At 33.5% G+C, this 18,867-nt stretch overlaps 1 protein-coding gene across 1 annotated transcript; it reads right to left on the reverse strand.

The window, feature by feature from the left end:
• Positions 1 to 1,280: 1,280 nt before the first annotated feature.
• On the reverse strand, positions 1,281 to 7,533 carry SLITRK6 (SLIT and NTRK like family member 6). Its single transcript, XM_002927113.4, has 2 exons — positions 7,429 to 7,533; positions 1,281 to 5,015 (listed from the first exon to the last, which is right to left on the reverse strand). The coding sequence occupies exon 2, from the start codon at positions 4,989 to 4,991 to the stop codon at positions 2,469 to 2,471; it is 2,523 nt and encodes an 840-aa protein (XP_002927159.1). The 5' UTR covers positions 4,992 to 5,015; positions 7,429 to 7,533; the 3' UTR covers positions 1,281 to 2,468.
• Positions 7,534 to 18,867: the final 11,334 nt, after the last annotated feature.

The raw sequence follows: 18,867 nt of genomic DNA on the forward strand, positions 1-18,867 counted from the left end.
TCTCTGTCTGCATTCATGGATTCATTCCAAGTGTCCTCCAGGCGTTGGAATTTCTTAAGTCTTTCTACTACCTCTGTGCACTTGATTGAAATCAGGAAATATTGGCAGATCTTTCATAGTGAATAGAAGTGCAGTAACATGGAGTCTGCTCTTGCTTTGTTCTTCTCTTTAGAACGTAACTTTTAAAATCATTCTTTGGAGTATTCATTACCCATTATTGTGCTGAATAAATTTAGTGGATAAATATATATAGCAACCCATGTGTACCCAAGATTTCCCCTTGGTAAATGTAACTTTAAAAAGGATTCTCATCTTTGTTCTTTCCAGCCTTGGGCATTCATGGAGAAATTTAGGTTTTCAGCCTTTTAATACATAATTATTAATTGTTTTCTATTAATATATGCAATTATTTAAAAGAAAACTTAGTGATATGACTTCATAATAGACACATAATTAGTCTTCATACCAGGCAGCACAGACCCCTACTGTTTTTATCAACGGAAAGACTTCTTATTCAAGATCAAGGACATAATGTATGATTTGCTAGCATTGCGGACAGTGAAGTATTGAAAACCAAAACATTTAATAGAACATTCAGGGATCACTAAAATAGTGTTAACTAAATTAAAGAAAGTCTTTCTAATCGAAATACGTTCCTTTCAACCCTGTGGATGGATCTGCATGGTGTTCAGAAAACAGAATTAGAGGGGTGCCTGGGTGGCACAGCGGTTAAGCGTCTGCCTTCGGCTCAGGGCGTGATCCCGGCGTTATGGGATCGAGCACCACATCAGGCTCCTCCACTATGAGCCTGCTTCTTCCTCTCCCACTCCCCCTGCTTGTGTTCCCTCTCTCGCTGGCTGTCTCTATCTCTGTCGAATAGATAAATAAAAATAAATAAAATTAAAAAAAGAAAACAGAACTAGATCACCTTGATTAATTCCATTTTGCCTTGTGTGAAAATCTGCTGTATCATTGATTATATAATCAGAAAGAAGAAAAATAAATCACTTTCATTTGTATTGAGTGGGAAAAGGACTTGCTGAAAGGGAGAACTACTGGTCAGACTTAGGTTTGGCTCCATGTCAGTCATACCCAGACACTGAATGGCTTCTTTGCAGATGGTGAACAAGATGCTTCTGTGTGGATAACAAACAGAAATCTCCTTTTCATGCATGTGCATGAGTGCATGCATGTGTATGTGTTAATCCTGACTTGATTGAATTACAGATCAGACTAATTGAAGAAAGTTCATTTAAAAGGAGAGTTTTCATTTTATTTTTATTGTAGTGAGCAGTACTTTTAATTTTCTTGAAAGGCACCCAAGAATAATTACCTTTGTGAACCAAAAATATACAAAACTGTACAGAATAAATAGTTCATAGAAATCTAGCTATACTTTCTTGTAAAATAAAGCTACATTGTCCCACTCTTGAGGCAACTTAAACCATTTACCCTTAGACGTGCCTTTTGCTACTAATTTATGGCAACTATCAGTTTACATTAATAAAAATTTTTAAAAACACAATTTTTCCTATTTGTTTTATACCTGTGAATTATTACTTGCCACAAGAAACATATTTCTATCATGGTCATTCAAATTTACAAAGGATTAATGATATGAAAGAAACCAAACTTAATTTATGCACTAATCGTATTTACAGTTGAATATCAGTAGCATTTAAAAAATATCCCAAGAACAAGAATCAAACTTTGAGCACAAATGACATACCTTAGTTCACAGCAGCATTGACAAAAAGATTGTCCACACAAAATGTGGAGAAAAACCAAAAAAGTTTGCTTATTCATCCACCTGAACTATCAGTGACTCTTATTTTAAATTCAGAAAGCATAGCAGTGACATTTTTCAAACCCTCAAATGTTCAAAGTTTTGGGCCACTCATAGCCTATATAATTCAACCTTCTATTTTTTTTTTCTTTACTATTACCAGTCATAATTTTAAAGTTCCAGTTCCTTTTGCCTTTATTGCAAGAAAATTAGGTGTATCTGACAATGTACATTTTTGTGGTATATACTGATTATATAAACAATATATTCCTTACATATTATAACTACATATACAGGTATAACTTTTAAGTGACAAAACCCAATTCTATTTCATCCACTGGTAAAGTAATTCAAGAAAACAAGGGTTGCTTAAATATTCAACCCTTTTAGATGTGCAACAGGACTTTTCTGAAACACTTTTAAGTATTTGGAGAAATACTACTGTAATCCTTGGATGATTTACATGCAAGGATTTATTTTATTAGGGGCAGGCAAAATTGCCTGAAGATAATGCAATGGCTTCTCCCAATGATCCCTGAGTTTCTTTTTCTTCTTTTTTCCCATAGGATTACTGCTGTGCTTTAGTTCTGATTGATGACACACTCATGTAAGGCACTTATTTACAAGGATTGGACTTAAGACAGAATCACAGCATTTCTGCAAAAGCCCTCGATCTCTCCATCTATGTTTGTTGCTCCAGGACTTCTAAGTAGTCAGGTTCAGCATGTAAGTTAGCTTTAAGCTCAAAATACTCATTTTTAGTCTGTTCCACTAATACCTTCCTTGGCCTTGAGTACATCAAAGTCTCCATTAACTTTAACTCTTCGTGAGCTCCAGGATAATGGACCTCCATGTCAGGCTGGAGTTGAGCAATGTTCTTCCTTAGGTATTCTGTGATTCCCAGCTGCTGAAGTTCTCTTTCTTTCTCTAAAATGTTCCTGTATAATGAACTGGCATCCTGAAAGGATAAAAATTCAGTTGATTGGTCTGTGGTTTTGTATTTCATATTTGACCCTGTGAGTGGTGAATGATTTTCCCGCTCCAAAAGACTTCTTTGGAGATGTTTCACCTCACTTCCGTCTTTCTCATTTCTTTCTTCTTCCTCTTCCAAATGCTTTGGGCCAAAGGATGGACTTCTATAGACATGAACCATGGGACTCACCATGTGCTGCTCATAGAGTGATGCTGTGGGTCTTTCAGTAGTGTGGTGAGTTGTTTTATGGCCATACATACTGTATTGAAGATGGACCGGACTGTTGTCTCTCATCTGCTCATCTGCTTGTTTCTTTTTGTATCTTCTCCTGCGGTGGAGAACAAGAACCACTATCCCTGCAGCACAGAACACAATGGTTATGAACACAATCAGCAGCCCTAATATTAGGACAGATAGTGGTACAGCATCAGTAAGAGATCTTAAAATGGTATCAGCTGTAGTTGTGGTTGTAGGAGTACTGACAATTATATAACTAGTTTGAGTTGGCAGGGATGGGTTATTGACTAAACCTGGGCAAAGGAGTTCACTAGTTAGTGCTTTCAGTTCCTTTTTGTCCAGGTGCTCTGGAGAAGTGCAGAGGATGTCATCTGTTACCGTGTTTTTACTCAATTTTTGTAGCCATTGTTGCAATCCAACCAGGTCACAGGAGCAATCCCAGGGATTGTCCTCAAGGTCGATCTGAGTCAATAAATCAAGGTCATCCAAGATATTACTTACAGGGAGATGGGTAAACTGGTTTGTTTTAAGGTTTATCCTCATTAGGGAAACCCCTGAAAAAATATGTGGTGGTAAAACTTGTAGGAGGTTATTATTTAAATAGAGGACTTTAAGTTTAGGCATTGGGTTAAAGGTTCCTGGTAATATTTCCTTAACTGCATTGTATTCAAGATACAAGTACTCAAGGTTGTGGAGACCAAGGAACATGCCTCTACTTAATTTGGTCAGATGGTTACCGTTTAGATAGAGCTTTTGCAATCTTGTTAGATTCATAAATGATCCTTCCTCAAGAACCTCAATACGATTGTTTCCCAAGTGAAGCATTTCCAAAGTGAAATATTCCACTAGATCAGACTTCACTAATGTATGGATAATATTTCCTGCTAGAACAAGCTTTCTAGGATTTTGTGGAGGAGGTTTTAGATCTGATAAGCTTTCAATATTGCGCTCTTGACAATGTACTAGAAGTCCTGATGGGGATAGTACTTTGCAGTTACAGGGAATAGGACAGTAGGGTCCTGGAAGTTGAGTGAATGGCTTTGTAATATAGGGTATCAAAACTGGTGCTTTGGTGGCTGGTTTCAAAAGGGATGTTGTCTTGGTTGACATGCGACTATCACTTATTGAGGACGTCACTGCCAGATGTAATGATCCTGATGGATCCTCGTGTTCTTCATACACTGGCGGAGTGGGACATATTGATTCCTTTTTTAGTCTGCTTAGTATGCTTCCTTTGAAAAATGGAGGGCTGTTACATACGACATCACCAATTACAGACTGCGGAGGCATGTTTTCCAACCAAATTTTTAGCTCTAATAAGTCACAATTACAGACCCACTTATTGTCCTCCAACTGGAGATCCAATATTCGGCCAATGTGTTCTAAAAAACCAACATAAGGCAATGTTTGCAACTGATTTCCACGAAGATCTAGATGGGTTAAAGGAACGAACCGAAATATGTTTGGAGGGAGACTCTCAATAGCATTGTCATTTAAAATTAACACTTTAAGTCTGTTGAGCTTGCTAAAGGCACTTGGTTCAATCACTGTAATGAAATTGTTATCTGCTTGTAGGAATTCCAGGTTTTCCAGTCCATGGAAGGTATCCTCTTTCAGAATTTCTAAAGAATTGTGATTGATATGAAGTTGCTTAAGAAGGCCAAGGCCATTAAATGCACCAGTCTCAATATCTGCAATATTGTTAAATCCAAGATGTATTGAGATAGCATTGGTAAGCCCAGAAAAGTCATTTGTGTGAAGCATTGTCAAGCCATTATTTAATAAACTTAGGTGGAAAGGTCGTGATGGTGGCACACTTATTTGAGATAACTTCTTGATACCTTTTTCTTCACAATTTATTAGCATTGCACCGTCTTTTTCCTCACAGTTGCAAAGAGAATCACAAGAACCTCTGGCTGAGGACATTGGAGATTCGGACTGTGAAGATATACAGGCAAGGAGAGATGAATATAAGAGATGAATCCACAGCTTCATGTTGTCATGTGATGAAATTTGATTCTGTAAAACAAAATGCAACAGCAATGTGCTTTAGTGGGCAGAGGCAGGGAGGAGATGAGCCTGGTGATTACAAAATAATAGGGTTTCCTCTAAAAAGGAAAAAAAATATTAATTACTCAGAAAATATGAATACCTTGCTACACTTACATTTTCTCTTATCTTTTTCTAATACCATGACAAGCACGTTTTGGTTCACTTTTAACTTGCACTGTGATAAAAATGTAAAATTTAGGTCAAGGAGAATTTAAAATATTTTATCAACGGTGGTGTTCACATTTGCCAAATAAACTGCATTTTAATAGATGAGAGAGGTGCTGCTTAATTGGACCATTGATACCTTGATATGATGCAAAGTTGTATGTTTGCAAAGACCCTGACTTTTTTTTTAACCACAAAGTTGATGACACTAATCCTGAAGGATTACAGTATGAGACAAATATGTGATATTAGCCAGAAGCAGACAAAACAATAGAGAACACAAAAATATTAGAAAAAGTTAGAAAAAAATGTATGTATGCATCTATGTATACAGACATGCATACATAATGCATTTCCTTTATTTATTTATGTTTTTGAACTGGATGTCACAATATACCATCCAATAATTGTGTCGATGTTTTAACCTGCTTTGATTTTGGCTCAAGATACTTTTTAATTTTATTATCTATTTAAAAACCTGGAGGAAAATAAGTCTCTGACCATGTAAGAAAGTAGATCACTATAAAAAAAAATTTGTTTTAACTATGCTGTCTAGGGCGGTTGGTATAAGCTTGATAGTATTAGAGATATATGGTTAAGAGTGCCTGTTAAAATTTCACCTGTCACACTCTCTACTGAATTTCTAAAGGTAGGATATTTCCTGCTGCTTTTAAATTCTGAATAAGGTTAATATCATAAACCTAAAGAAGAAAAATTGAGCTTTAAAAGACATGTCTAGCTATTATAAAAAGAAAAACAATGCCTCACATAAACTTCTGCCAAACGACTTTCTAATGAGGTCTTGAAACTGGCTTTAGGGCACTGAATGTCATCACATAATTAAGCAGTGGATCTCCTTTATTATAAGGCTTTAAGTCACAGTGAACTCTCAAACAAACTGCACTATACTAAAACATTTGAGGGTACCTCTAATTTGATAAATAAAAAATGACAGTTCAGGATAACAACCCCACATATTCCAACTCCTTAAAATTTTAAGACATGTGTCTAAAATAGCAATCCTGTAGAAAGATTCTAACTCTGAGATGACAGCAGTGACAAGATAAATACATATAACTCTTATTTAATTGCATTTCTTTTCTTTAATGTACCTTAAATTTATATAAATTAAATTGAAAGATAGATAAACACCATATCTCAAAGCTCTTCAACTTTTCCAAATATATTGTATCTGCTTTTATTTATTTTTTAATGGAATGTGAACAATAACTTTGAATCTACCTAAAATTCACTATCAGATAGATGCAACAGATCAGACAGAACATCCCCAAACCCAATCAACAATCCTGAAGAAAAAATTCATCCCATGAAAATACATTGTTTTATTGAAAACATGTATGTTAATGAAGTTTCTGAATGGTAGAAGGCAGCTGAAGAAATAAAACAGTATAGTGCCTTTCTAGATAAAGGAAAAGTTAGCAGACTGAATTTTTCCATAGGGAGATTGATTTTTAAACAGCTCTGAGTCTATGTTTAGAATCCAACAGCTTGTAGTTGGAGTCCTCAACTTGTGGATTAGCTTCCACAAACACTAAAAGTACTTCTTCATAGATTACTAGGAAAGAATATGATTCATTTCACCAGACACAGCATCTTGAGAAAAAGGGAAATAACTTCCGGATGACAATCTCTAGCTATTGTTTTAATCTTTTATCCATTTTATGTTCTTCACAATGTCCTAGGGAACAGTTTCGAATCTTTTCAGAGATGCACACAAATCTGAAGACTGGTTCTGTATTGATAACATCTGATCCAATGTGAAAGAGGTCAAAAAAATCTCCATTTACGTAGTTTCAGAAAATATATATTTTCAAGCCAGGAAACACTAAAAGTAGTTTATAAAATACCAAGAATATTTTACTATTCTGCTTATATTTTAAATTCAACAGTGGTGTTTGGAAGTGATCTTTCCTTGAGAAAGCACACGTATTTAGTTCCCAATAACAAACTGCATGCTCTGCAAGAAATAGGGGCATCTTATTTTGTTGGTTCTTCCGTACAGCCAGCTGTTGGACTGTCTGCTGCTCAGAGAAAACAGGCATCTGCTACAGCGTTAGTTGTGCCAATGAGTAAAAATGAAACCGGATAGCTTTTAATGCAAAGTTATTTTTTTTAAAGGGCAAACATACAAACTCAATCACTTCAAGATAATGCAAAGATAGGTATTAGAAAAGCCTGGAAACATTCATCTTACCTGTAAAGCAGAGACTCTTCCTGACGTTATCTGTAATGCACAGCTGGAAGAGATGTTCAAAGTAAATTCAGTTTCTTTATTAAAAAGAAAACACCAACCACCACGTACTTTCTTCTTNCTCTTCCTGACGTTATCTGTAATGCACAGCTGGAAGAGATGTTCAAAGTAAATTCAGTTTCTTTATTAAAAAAGAAAACACCAACCACCACGTACTTTCTTCTTAAATATCACTTTTTGGCAGATCCCATTGCTTCCTAAAGTTAAAAAGCTCTGCTCAAAGACTAAATGCTGAGCAGATCATTGAAAATATTTCAGGCAGAGTGCATACTAGATCATCCTGAAGCAGTTGCCTTTTCTCCCCAATTAAAATTCACGGCATACTTCACAGCTATGCTGACTTTTTTGCATATAGTTAACCATTTGCAAGCTGCCGAGCGCAGTAAATAAACAAGATGTTTTCCAGAGCTGGGATTGATCACTCTTGCTTTCTTAGGTTGTAGATCCAAGCTGCAGCAGTGTTCTCTTTCCTCCCTTTCTAGTCTTTCTTGTTAGCTCAGTTTGTTATTAGTCAGATTGCCAAGGGCTGGGAGGTAGGCGTAAATAAAGAGACTTCTTGGCTTTTGACTCAGCCTTTAAGCCCTTCCCAAGCAGAGCGCTTTACTCAGCCAGTGTCATTTAACACAAGAGACAGCTCCACCTTGGGACCGCTCAACTCCTCCTCTTTCTGCAAATGGCCTTTCCACTCCCTTTTAATACCAAAGAGAGTGCAACTAAATTTTGATGGAAATAATTATGCACCGTTTTAAATGTTGTATAATTTTTTATGTTGGATAGCAAGCTAAATAATGCATTATGTTAAATTCTCAGCCGGCACAGGACTGTTCCGTTTGCACACATATGTGCAGCAAAACTGCAGGCATGCTGCCTGTAGAGTCGTTGCCTCAGGTTTTGTTTTCCTTTGTGTTTTACGGGTATTTATGGTTGAAATTACAGGTATTTGTGGTTGAAATGGTGCACTAATTTTTAAAAATGTTAACGTGTACTACTTTCCTGCAACATTTGCCTTTTCGTATGCACCACTTAAATTTCTTTTAAAGCCTCACGTGCAGACTCTGAAGTCCTATACTTCATTATTTCTTTCCCTACAGCTAATGTTCAGTAATGAGACCAGAAATGAGGTTCTTTAGCAGGGAAGATAATATTTATTTGGAATGGCAATATGATTACTTTAAAATATATTCAAGAATCTTTATTATAGATGGTTGTCATTAATCGAACACTGCTGAGCACTCTCAAAAATCTGAAACGATGTCTCTTCAGGTGAAATGAAACAAGTTGAATGAAATTGTGTAGAGATTACAATATCCTGATTTTTATGGTACTGGCTGGAGAGAGCATTTTTTTCCCTAAAAAGTTACTATTTAAAAAGCTGCTTGTTTCTTCAACTCTCAAAAGTTTCTGAATCATCACTAATAAAACTCTCAACTGTCAGAGTCCTTCTCTCTTTCCCAAAATGCCTGTGTTTTAAAAATCATTCCTCTTTACCTGCATTCTAAGTATCTGAACTTTTTCACATCCAAAATGAATATACTGGATGCTATTATTTATTCATTTTGAAATAATCTATGTTTAGAAACACCCTTGACTATAGATTCTAGAGGCTACCTGTGTAATATTAGGTGTCATTTCAGGGGGAAAAAAAGCTACTTTTAAAGAAGAGGTTCTATGTAGGTTAAATCATCAAAATGGGACAATATCAGATTGGATTATTATTTAATAANCTATGTTTAGAAACACCCTTGACTATAGATTCTAGAGGCTACCTGTGTAATATTAGGTGTCATTTCAGGGGGGAAAAAAGCTACTTTTAAAGAAGAGGTTCTATGTAGGTTAAATCATCAAAATGGGACAATATCAGATCGGATTATTATTTAATAACTGTNTTTAATAACTGCAATTATGCACTCAAATTCATAAAGTTTCATATCCTTAGCGTGGAATAGTTGCTTTTAAAGATATGGATTTTGAAGCAGTTTTTCATATTCTCACATTCCTTTATATTATATTCTTTCACTCATTAAGTTCCTCATTTATTTTAAGGACACTGTGTGTTTTAAGAGGAAATAGAGATAATGATACAGATAAGGGGGTGGAGAAAGATAAGAAAGGTAAGGAATGAGAGACTGAAGGAAGTAAGAGAAAATCAAGGTAAGGAATTAGTCTCAGGCACAATTTGCTGCTAGCTGACAGCCAGGTTGCGTTAACTTAAATCAATCTAATGATTTAGATAGGTGGTGACAAAATTGACTTAGAATCAATGGGAGAACAAGGAAGTAGAATAACTTCCCTTCTAGCACTGTGCACAGAATTCTCCAAATGCATTCCTTGTGGTTTTGGAAGTAAGGCCACAGGAGAAATGTTCTGGAAGTCTGTGGAGGAAGAATGGTTCAAACATACATATGGACAAATAGAACTAAATCCTCTATAGATGGACACAGGTTTCTTTCATTTCCTCCAATTCGAGTATGTGTCTATTTTATCCATAATATGCACCTAGCACATATTTCAAGTTACTTATGTTGAATCCCTTGCCTATAGACGACATGTTGTCCTCATGCATAAATTACTGGTTAATTCAGTGGAAAGGAAGAGAAATAACTAACGAGCCTTTTTTATAATTACTATTCTTTACTTTTTCTCTAGGTTTTGGGTGGGAACACAGAGATTGGCTAGGTAAAGAATTGTCGAGAAGCATTCTGTAACTTTTAACCTAGTTCAAAGGAGTGATATTGATAAGGAATTACTCAGCATTATCTTAAACTCAATAGTAAAATATGTAACAGTACACTCAAAATGATTATGGCTAAATCCATTCTTCTCTATATTTTGTTAACTGCAATTCCTCAGTTATTTCACTAAATCAATAGTTCTGCCATTCTTTCCAAAATGCTTATGGCAGAACATGTTACTGATTGTTGAACAACATTTAACAATATTTTTTAATTTCCAATTTTTACATGGAAAAATACTTTCCCAGTGTAGCTTTCCCCAAATTCTGATAATAAATTCATTAACTTATCACAATAAATCCTAGATTTTATTAATCTTTCCACATAATTTACCCCCAGTGACTCCATATTGGAAAGTGTTAAAAACTCAGCAATTATTTTTAATCACATACTCCACCTTATGTCTTATTGTACTTCTAACTGCTTTTTGGAATGTGCATCTTCAGGGGCAAATATGAAAGTATTCTAATTACGATGAAGAATACCAAGCAGTCAGAAGAAATAGAACTACCTCTGTTATTCATTTTAGAGCAGCAGCATATGCAGTGCAGGGTTATGATACCAGGACTCAGGAGAATGCCTTCTCTTCTCTGCTGGTGTGGAGGATGGGAGGGGGTGTAGGGGAAGCATTTTACATATCTAATAGTGACAAAGACCAGATGGGAGAATGTTCTATGAAATTTTTTGGACTGATAATGCATGTGGGGTAAACAGAATGAAAAGACCAACATCAAGCATGGGAAAGAGGAAAGAAAAAATAATAACAATGAAAGAGACTGATTTGTGCTGTATAGGACAAGTTCTACGTCAGAGCATCTGCCCACCTTTTCAGTGCCATANTCTAATAGTGACAAAGACCAGATGGGAGAATGTTCTATGAAATTTTTTGGACTGATAATGCATGTGGGGTAAACAGAATGAAAAGACCAACATTAAGCATGGGAAAGAGGAAAGAAAAAATAATAACAATGAAAGAGACTGATTCGTGCTGTATAGGACAAGTTCTATGTCAGAGCATCTGCCCACCTTTTCAGTGCCATATTTAAGTAGTAAAATGAAAACATATGTCTGATTGATTTTAACACAAGGATCTGCAAGGCTTGAAGAGAGGTTTTTGCACCATCTGTGGTGTAGACTAAGCATATTTACATATTCTGAAGGTCGAAACTATAACTCTTAGTGACCCTTTATGAATTATAATACTGTAGAAGGGTTTTACATATTTGTTGATGATTTCATTCTTTTAAGAAACATTTAAACACAAATAATCCTAAATTAGTGTCACTTTGAAAGTATGTATATAATTATTAAAAAAAATACTCAGAACAAATTCTTGGGAAAGAGCATTCCTATGGCTCTGTACTATCAGGGAATTACATTGAAACTCATGAAAATGCTATTAAAATTTGATATTACAGATATTTGCAAAAAAATCTAAATTTACAGAAATGTAGAAAACTTGTGCACTAATTTTATAAACATTAACAAAGACATGTTTGTTTCTTATTTCAAACTAAAAGTTTTCTTTAAAATTGTAAATACTTTTGAAAATGTGTATGTTTCATTATAAAACTCTAAAGGATATTCAAAAGAAAAAGGAAAAGTTAAATCCACTAACAATCCCAGAGATTAAATCCAACTCAAATATTTCTTATTTTGTATTCCTATCCTGATCATTGTATACAAAAGTAATAGCTCTTATAAAATTTTACAAAATCTTTAAATGTAATAAAGGGGTAAAGTCTACTTAAAATATATAATTTGACTTATTTACATAAATTCTATTCATAGAAGATGGCAATCAAAGAATGTTGTCTTTTATCTTTCATGATGCTATGCTATACAGTAACCTTTGNATCCCATAACGCCGGGATCACGTCCTGAGCCGAAGGCAGACGCTCAACCGCTGTGCCACCCAGGCGCCCCCTATACAGTAACCTTTTAATTTGCTTCTCAAATCTTGATCTTAGGGTTCTCTTTCATGTTTCACTGGAAGAGAAGCCTGTAACAGTTTATCACCATTACTATTTTTTGGTTCTGTTAGAGTCAGAGCATAATGATTATGGATACCTTATCTTCTGAGAATAACATGCAATTTAACAAAAGGAACATGGCCTTGTATAAAGAAAAATAGGAAATTTCTCACCTTTTAGCAATAACATCTTTGTACATGAGAAGGACATTTGCATATATTCATCATGAATAATGACTTCACTGAGGGATGAAAAATTATTTTAAATATTTTAATCTTATAATTGTGATATTTAACCATTTCCAGATATGTGTTATTTAGTTCAATGCATTATTTCAGTAAGATAAATATAACCATGAATATCATGTATATATTATGCTTTAAGATCACCTATATGGAGTTGATCTCCACATAGTGGGATGAAAGTGAAATTTTACTGATCTAAGATTGAATAGTTGACACAGAAATTTAAATACCAGACTTCACAGTGAAAAGTCTGTGTGTCTTAGAGGGAGTTTACATGATAGATAGAATATTTTATAAATCACACATAAGTGGGTGTTCAGGAAACTTGCCTTTTGCATTGAATCTTTAATAAAAAGTTTAATTTGTTATTTAAATCTTAAGTTTCCTTCATGCTCAATTTGATCTGACAGCAAAGTTCTAAAACTAATAATGGAATTGCGTTATTCTAAGAGAGCTTTTACAATTATACTTCCTGTTTTAATTTGGAATCTGTTGACACAAAGGAACTCTCTGATACCATTATTTAACCTGGCACAACCTAAACAAAACAAAACAAAAGCTTTCTGCTGGAAGTTTGGATTATAAGCTCTCTGTCTTCATATAAAGTGTATTTGTGATTTCATAAAATTATCAACTTCAAATGGATAACTAATAAGATTTTTAAAAATTATTTAAAAAAAACAAAAAAAATATCGATGATTGCTTTACAATGAATAATGAGCAGTATGCAAGAGAACAGGGTCCAGTGTAATAATGGTAGACTGTGAGTTACTTTGATTGTAAAGACTCCCCTAGGGGAGGTTATTATCTACTTCCTATTTTTTCTACAGTACTATAGAGTGAATTGCATATAGGAAACACTCAAATAAGTAGCTATTCAAGTTGAATAGTTTCTTTGTATGTTCTCACTATCTTCTAATCTTAGGACACTCACTTGTTCATAGGAATGTGTGTGTGTGTGTATGCACATACATATATACATATATATATTATTTTTAAAATTTTTGGCCATATAACAAAAACTTAATGCTAAAGATCAAGATTGAAATTTTTAAAAAATTGATTCCCTGGATCTTTCCAAATACTGTTGTTTGGCAGTTATTGTAACACAATCTGTGTGACTAGACCACTTTGTTAACAGATGATTAACAATAATGCTAGGTAAATACCACTGAATAAAATAAGCATGATAGATGATCACCATGGTGGTTCACCTACAGGCGATTTAAAATTTCTGGTTGTCTTTAGATTTCCAATCACTCTTTGGACATCACAGCCTCTCCCTATCATCTATTGTTGTGTCATGAGGGATGCAAACTTATTCAAATTGTTTTAATCACATAACAGTGATATTCATCCATTTTTACAAAACATGTCAGTTTCATTTAGTTCAGTGTATTATTCCAATAACATTAAACTGTGCATATCATGACCATGAATATCATGCATATATGTATATTTATTTAATTATGCTTTAAAATCATCAGTATGGAGATGATCTCCACATTGTGGAATAAAAATAGTATCTTTACCAATCTAGGTTTGATTAGTTGACACAGAAATTTAACTACCAAATTTTACAGTCATTTGGAAAGAAATAAAATTTTTTGTTACAATTGGATCTGTATTCTTAAAGAAAGAAATTAAGAATGTAACGTGTTTGTTAGAAATGTAAGTGCATAGTTCAACAAGTGACTCAGTAATTATTTAATTATTTTATTTTGCATTATTTTTACTTGATAACAATGGAATTGATATAAAAAGACAGTTACTGAACTCTTACTGTCATCGTTGAAGTATTAACATTAAACAAGAAAGTGAATAAATCACTAGTGTCAGATTTCACTGAATAATGTTGACTTCTTTTGTTAACAGGAATCTTGCTGAAAACTCCAAAACAAAATAAGCAATGTTACATTTTGGTATATAACATTTTAAAAAGTAGAATGTAACATAGAGAATAAGCTTTCGAACTGCAAACAATTCACTTAGATACGGAGATATTCCTTCAGAATCTATACTCAATGTACAAAAAAAAGCATTTCTACTTTACCTATATACCTACATGAAGATAAATATGGATATTTTTGTTAATATAATTATCCTTTTGATGATTTTACTGTATACATCTTACCTATATTAATCTACAATCCTCTCCTCTGAAATAATTGAGATTTCCTTGTGACATATTTTAATAATGTGCATATCCCATATACTGGGATAGTGTTATCTATATCCCCTATAGATAGTGTTATCTATAATTTTCATGTTTTCTAATATTGCAATAGGACATAGACCACTGTGATATATAATAACTAATAAATACTAATAAAATACCAACTAATAAAGTTCTAATAAAAACTAACACCTAATAATCAAATGACTATAATAAGCTATACTTGTTTAAACGGGCAGATATCCTTTGTTGTTTTTTGGGAAGGGGGAAGGAAAGGGAGTTGACAGAAAGGTATTTCAAGTTAATTTTTGATGTATCATACCAGATTTTCCTGGGCAATATAAAAACTCAATTCTCAAAAAAACACTCATTTGAACTAAGACTTTCAATTCCCTCCCCCTCAAACAGTATTAAGTTTGAAGTCACATGACTATAGTAAAACAAATACTCCTTGAAATATTTGTATTCTTTTCTTTGACTAATTATGATCAGAAAGGCATTTATAAAAAGTATTTCCTCATTTTTATTTGCAAGTACAACATACTAAAACTTAGAAAACACTGATTTTTAGAAACCTCACAGCTTTAAACAGTTATTTAGCAGTAAAACAATTTTTAAAACATAGCTTACCTATTTTAAGAAAGGAAGCAAGTCAAAAAAGCACTTACCTGCTTTTCTTTCCTATACATGGGAACACATGCCTTCCACAAAATATTACAAATCTTTGATACTAGTAGAAATCACTGTTTAATAATTCTTGACTTGGAGTAAGAAGAGAAGCTAAAAATAAGAATTTTTAACCTAAAAGTAATCTTGAATATTTGTATAATAAGAACTAAGAGAATCATTCCTACACCTGCCTTGGTTTAGAACTTACTCACTCTTTTAGCTCCCTCTAGTGGATATTTTTAAAAATTCTTAACTTTAAAAGCTGGAGAGCATGCTCTGTTGAATTTTTACTTTAAACATGTAGATTATGTGAGTAGTTGTTCCATTGCTGGTCCATAATAATTATTAGAGTGTGTTAAAAGTATATTTTAAGAAAAATTTAACCAAATTTGAGCATGATTAGAAGCAAAGTATTACAGACTGGATTATTTGTAAGAATAAATGACAATCTCCATTATTATCATCTATCATGTTTTTGAAAAGGCTTATAAACGTTCGTCAGTTAAACCAAAGAGAAAAAACAAAGACCGCACTACAGTTATTTGTTAGTGTCCAGCTACCTTTTTGTAAGCTTTTTATCCTTAGATTTTTAATTAATAATAATAAGTAGATAGTATGTATCTACAGCTGTGAGCACTCTCCATGTTTATAAGGAGTGTGATCACTCTATATGTAGCAACTGGTTTATAGTTAGAATGAGCCTAAGTGGCAAGTGCTATTGGAAGGGGGCAACTGGAGCCTAAATGTAACATATACAGTGTTACAGAACTAGTAAGGGCAGAGTTTAGATTTTAATCCAATTCACTCTGGCTTCAGGATTTGTTTATTCAGCAGGCAAAATTGCCACTCAGGACAAACCTTTTCATAAGTGGACATACTTTATAATAAGATCAGATTTTAGTCCTATGTATAACGGAACTAAACTTGTGAAGAACCCTTTTGGGAGTTTTTTTGAATTGAAAATACTTTTCCTATAACAAATTTCATTCAATGTGTAAGCATTAATGACAATTATGGGCAAATAATTGTATTGGTTGAAAACACGGAGATGAATCCTTCATATGCATACATATTTAGATATATCTGAAGAACTGTATAGTTGATTTGTGATATATATATTTGTATAAATTACATATATTTATATAAAATTGTGAACCCATACATATATATATATATATATATGGGTTATATGAAATATATATGATATATATCATATATATCTCCATCAGAGTTTCTTTACCATACTACATTATACTAACCATCTATACTTCTTTTTCCTTCTAAGTCAGTGAGAACCAAGTTGCTATAAAGACTGATGTTAAGAGGAAATCAGTTTATGTCAGATTCTACTCTACTTACTTAAGGTGTGACTGAGGGAGGAGTCTCTTGTGCAATACATAAATCCAGAAGCTTTTTGGATCAGATTCATGTTGTATGCTCTACATCCAATGAACTCTGTAGTCTCTTTGACCTAGAGTGGACCCCAGATACTCCCTAACCTAAAGTGGACCCAGGGGGCACCTCGGTGGGTCAGTCATTAAGCGTCTGCCTTTGGCTCAGGTCATGATCCCAGTGTTCTGGGATGGAGCCCCTCATCGGGCTCCCTGCTCAGCGGGAAGCCTGCTTCTCCCTCTCCCACTCCCTCTGCTTGTGTTCCCTCTCTTGCTGCCTCTCTCTGTGTCAAATAAATAAATAAAATCTTTAATAAATAAATAAATAAAGTGGACCCAGATACCCCAGATAAGATTCCCCATGTAGATACATAGTCTCCCCTTTATAATATACACGTCTCCTTGCATCCCACCAATTGCACCCCAGCCCATAATAGATACAGGAGTATTTTAGTTATCGAAGGACTGTGCATGTACTAGTGATGGGAGTGGGCATGCACCAGATGCCTTGATTTTCTAAAGAACAAATGGGGGCAGGAATGAGATATGAGAGAATATGCCCACAGGGCATGGCAAGGGGCTATGGTATTGTCTATCTCTTTCTGATTACCCAGTTCTACCTTCTCACAACAAACAGAACAACCTAAAACTGCTTATCATCCTCCCAAGGATTTGGTTTTACTATTCTTTGTTAAGCTGTTAAGGTACTATATTCTGTATTTTCCATGGTTGCTCAGAGTCATCACTGTGGATATTAGTTATGCATTCAGTCATTTAATAAATATTTTTTGAATTCTGAAAGTAATGATAATATTAAGAACATTAATAAACATATATCGGTATTTTAAATAAGAAATAACTGTGTTAAGCACCTACTATATTTCAATTAAAAAATATGTTCACAACACCCTATAAAAGACATAATATTGTTAGCTTCCCTCTAAGATAAGGAAAGTGAAAATTAAGAATGAAAAATAACTTGGTAAGGGTCACACAGCGAGTAAATAACAGAACAGGGACATTCTTTCCAGTCTGACTAAGTGTAAAATCATGCTTTTACAGAACCAGCCAGTTCTAATAAAAAAGAAAATACATAAGGTTTGAGTTATTTAATATTTAAGTCTGATAAATATAAGTAAAATATTAAGTGAAAGATTAGCATTATATGGATTTTTAGATTTGATAAAATACCTTGTTTTTTTAAATATATCTTGGGGGAAAGACTTCTTTATAAAAGACTTATCAAAGAAGATGTTGTCTCAAGAGAATTAAGTTTAAAATCAAATGTCTAATTGGCTATAAATCACTTAGCTGAAGATGTGTACTGAAAAATACCTAATTTGTAGTTCAATATCTCCCTCTGCTGTTAGAAAACACTAATGAAAATTGTTTAAGCATATATATTTACTTACATGATGGACTATATTTATACATTAAAACACTAAAACATATTAAAATTTCCATAACCTTTCCTCCTGTGTTTTAAAATTGTGAATCCTAGATTACATTTAAGAAAATATTTCATTTACTTGAAATGTGTAAAAATAGTAAATGTTAGACATTAAGCTTGGAAAGAATAACTTATATGAATAATTACTCTCCTGAAATTTTACGTCTGTTGAATGGTTGTTTTGGGTATTCATAATACACAACAAGTATTACATAAGAAAGAATACCTGAAAACTCTTTCTATGTTTCCTTAAATAATAAGCATGTATAGAGCCAATTACTTGGCACTGGAATGCTCTTTTTTTTTTTTCTGTTATAAAATTGAAATTTAAGAAAAAAATATTTCCAGTTTCACAGATTTCCAGGATAATACAGTACTGTAACTAAATACAATTTTTCAATAGCTACTTAAGCAAATTAATAGAATCTAAATACAGTAATAACCACACTTCCTAATCACAAACTAAGAAACACAAACACAAAAAGTCCAATCATAAAACACATACATAAAATATTACATTATTACCAAAAATTTTCTTTTTAAGATGAGCACAGCATAGATATTAAAAAGAACTTTTCATTTTTGTTTTTGTATATTGTTCTTAGAAGCTGTTTCATAAAATTATATTTGTGATCGGTAGTATTACATGGCTATCGTTTAATACTTACTGTGGATGACAATCAAAAAAATAAAAACTTGAAGATTAAAGTAAGTGGAGATATTAAGTACTTTTATCAAAGTTAAGA

This window comes from Ailuropoda melanoleuca, chromosome 7, assembly GCF_002007445.2.
Source record: "Ailuropoda melanoleuca isolate Jingjing chromosome 7, ASM200744v2, whole genome shotgun sequence".
Classification (NCBI taxonomy): domain Eukaryota; kingdom Metazoa; phylum Chordata; class Mammalia; order Carnivora; family Ursidae; genus Ailuropoda; species Ailuropoda melanoleuca.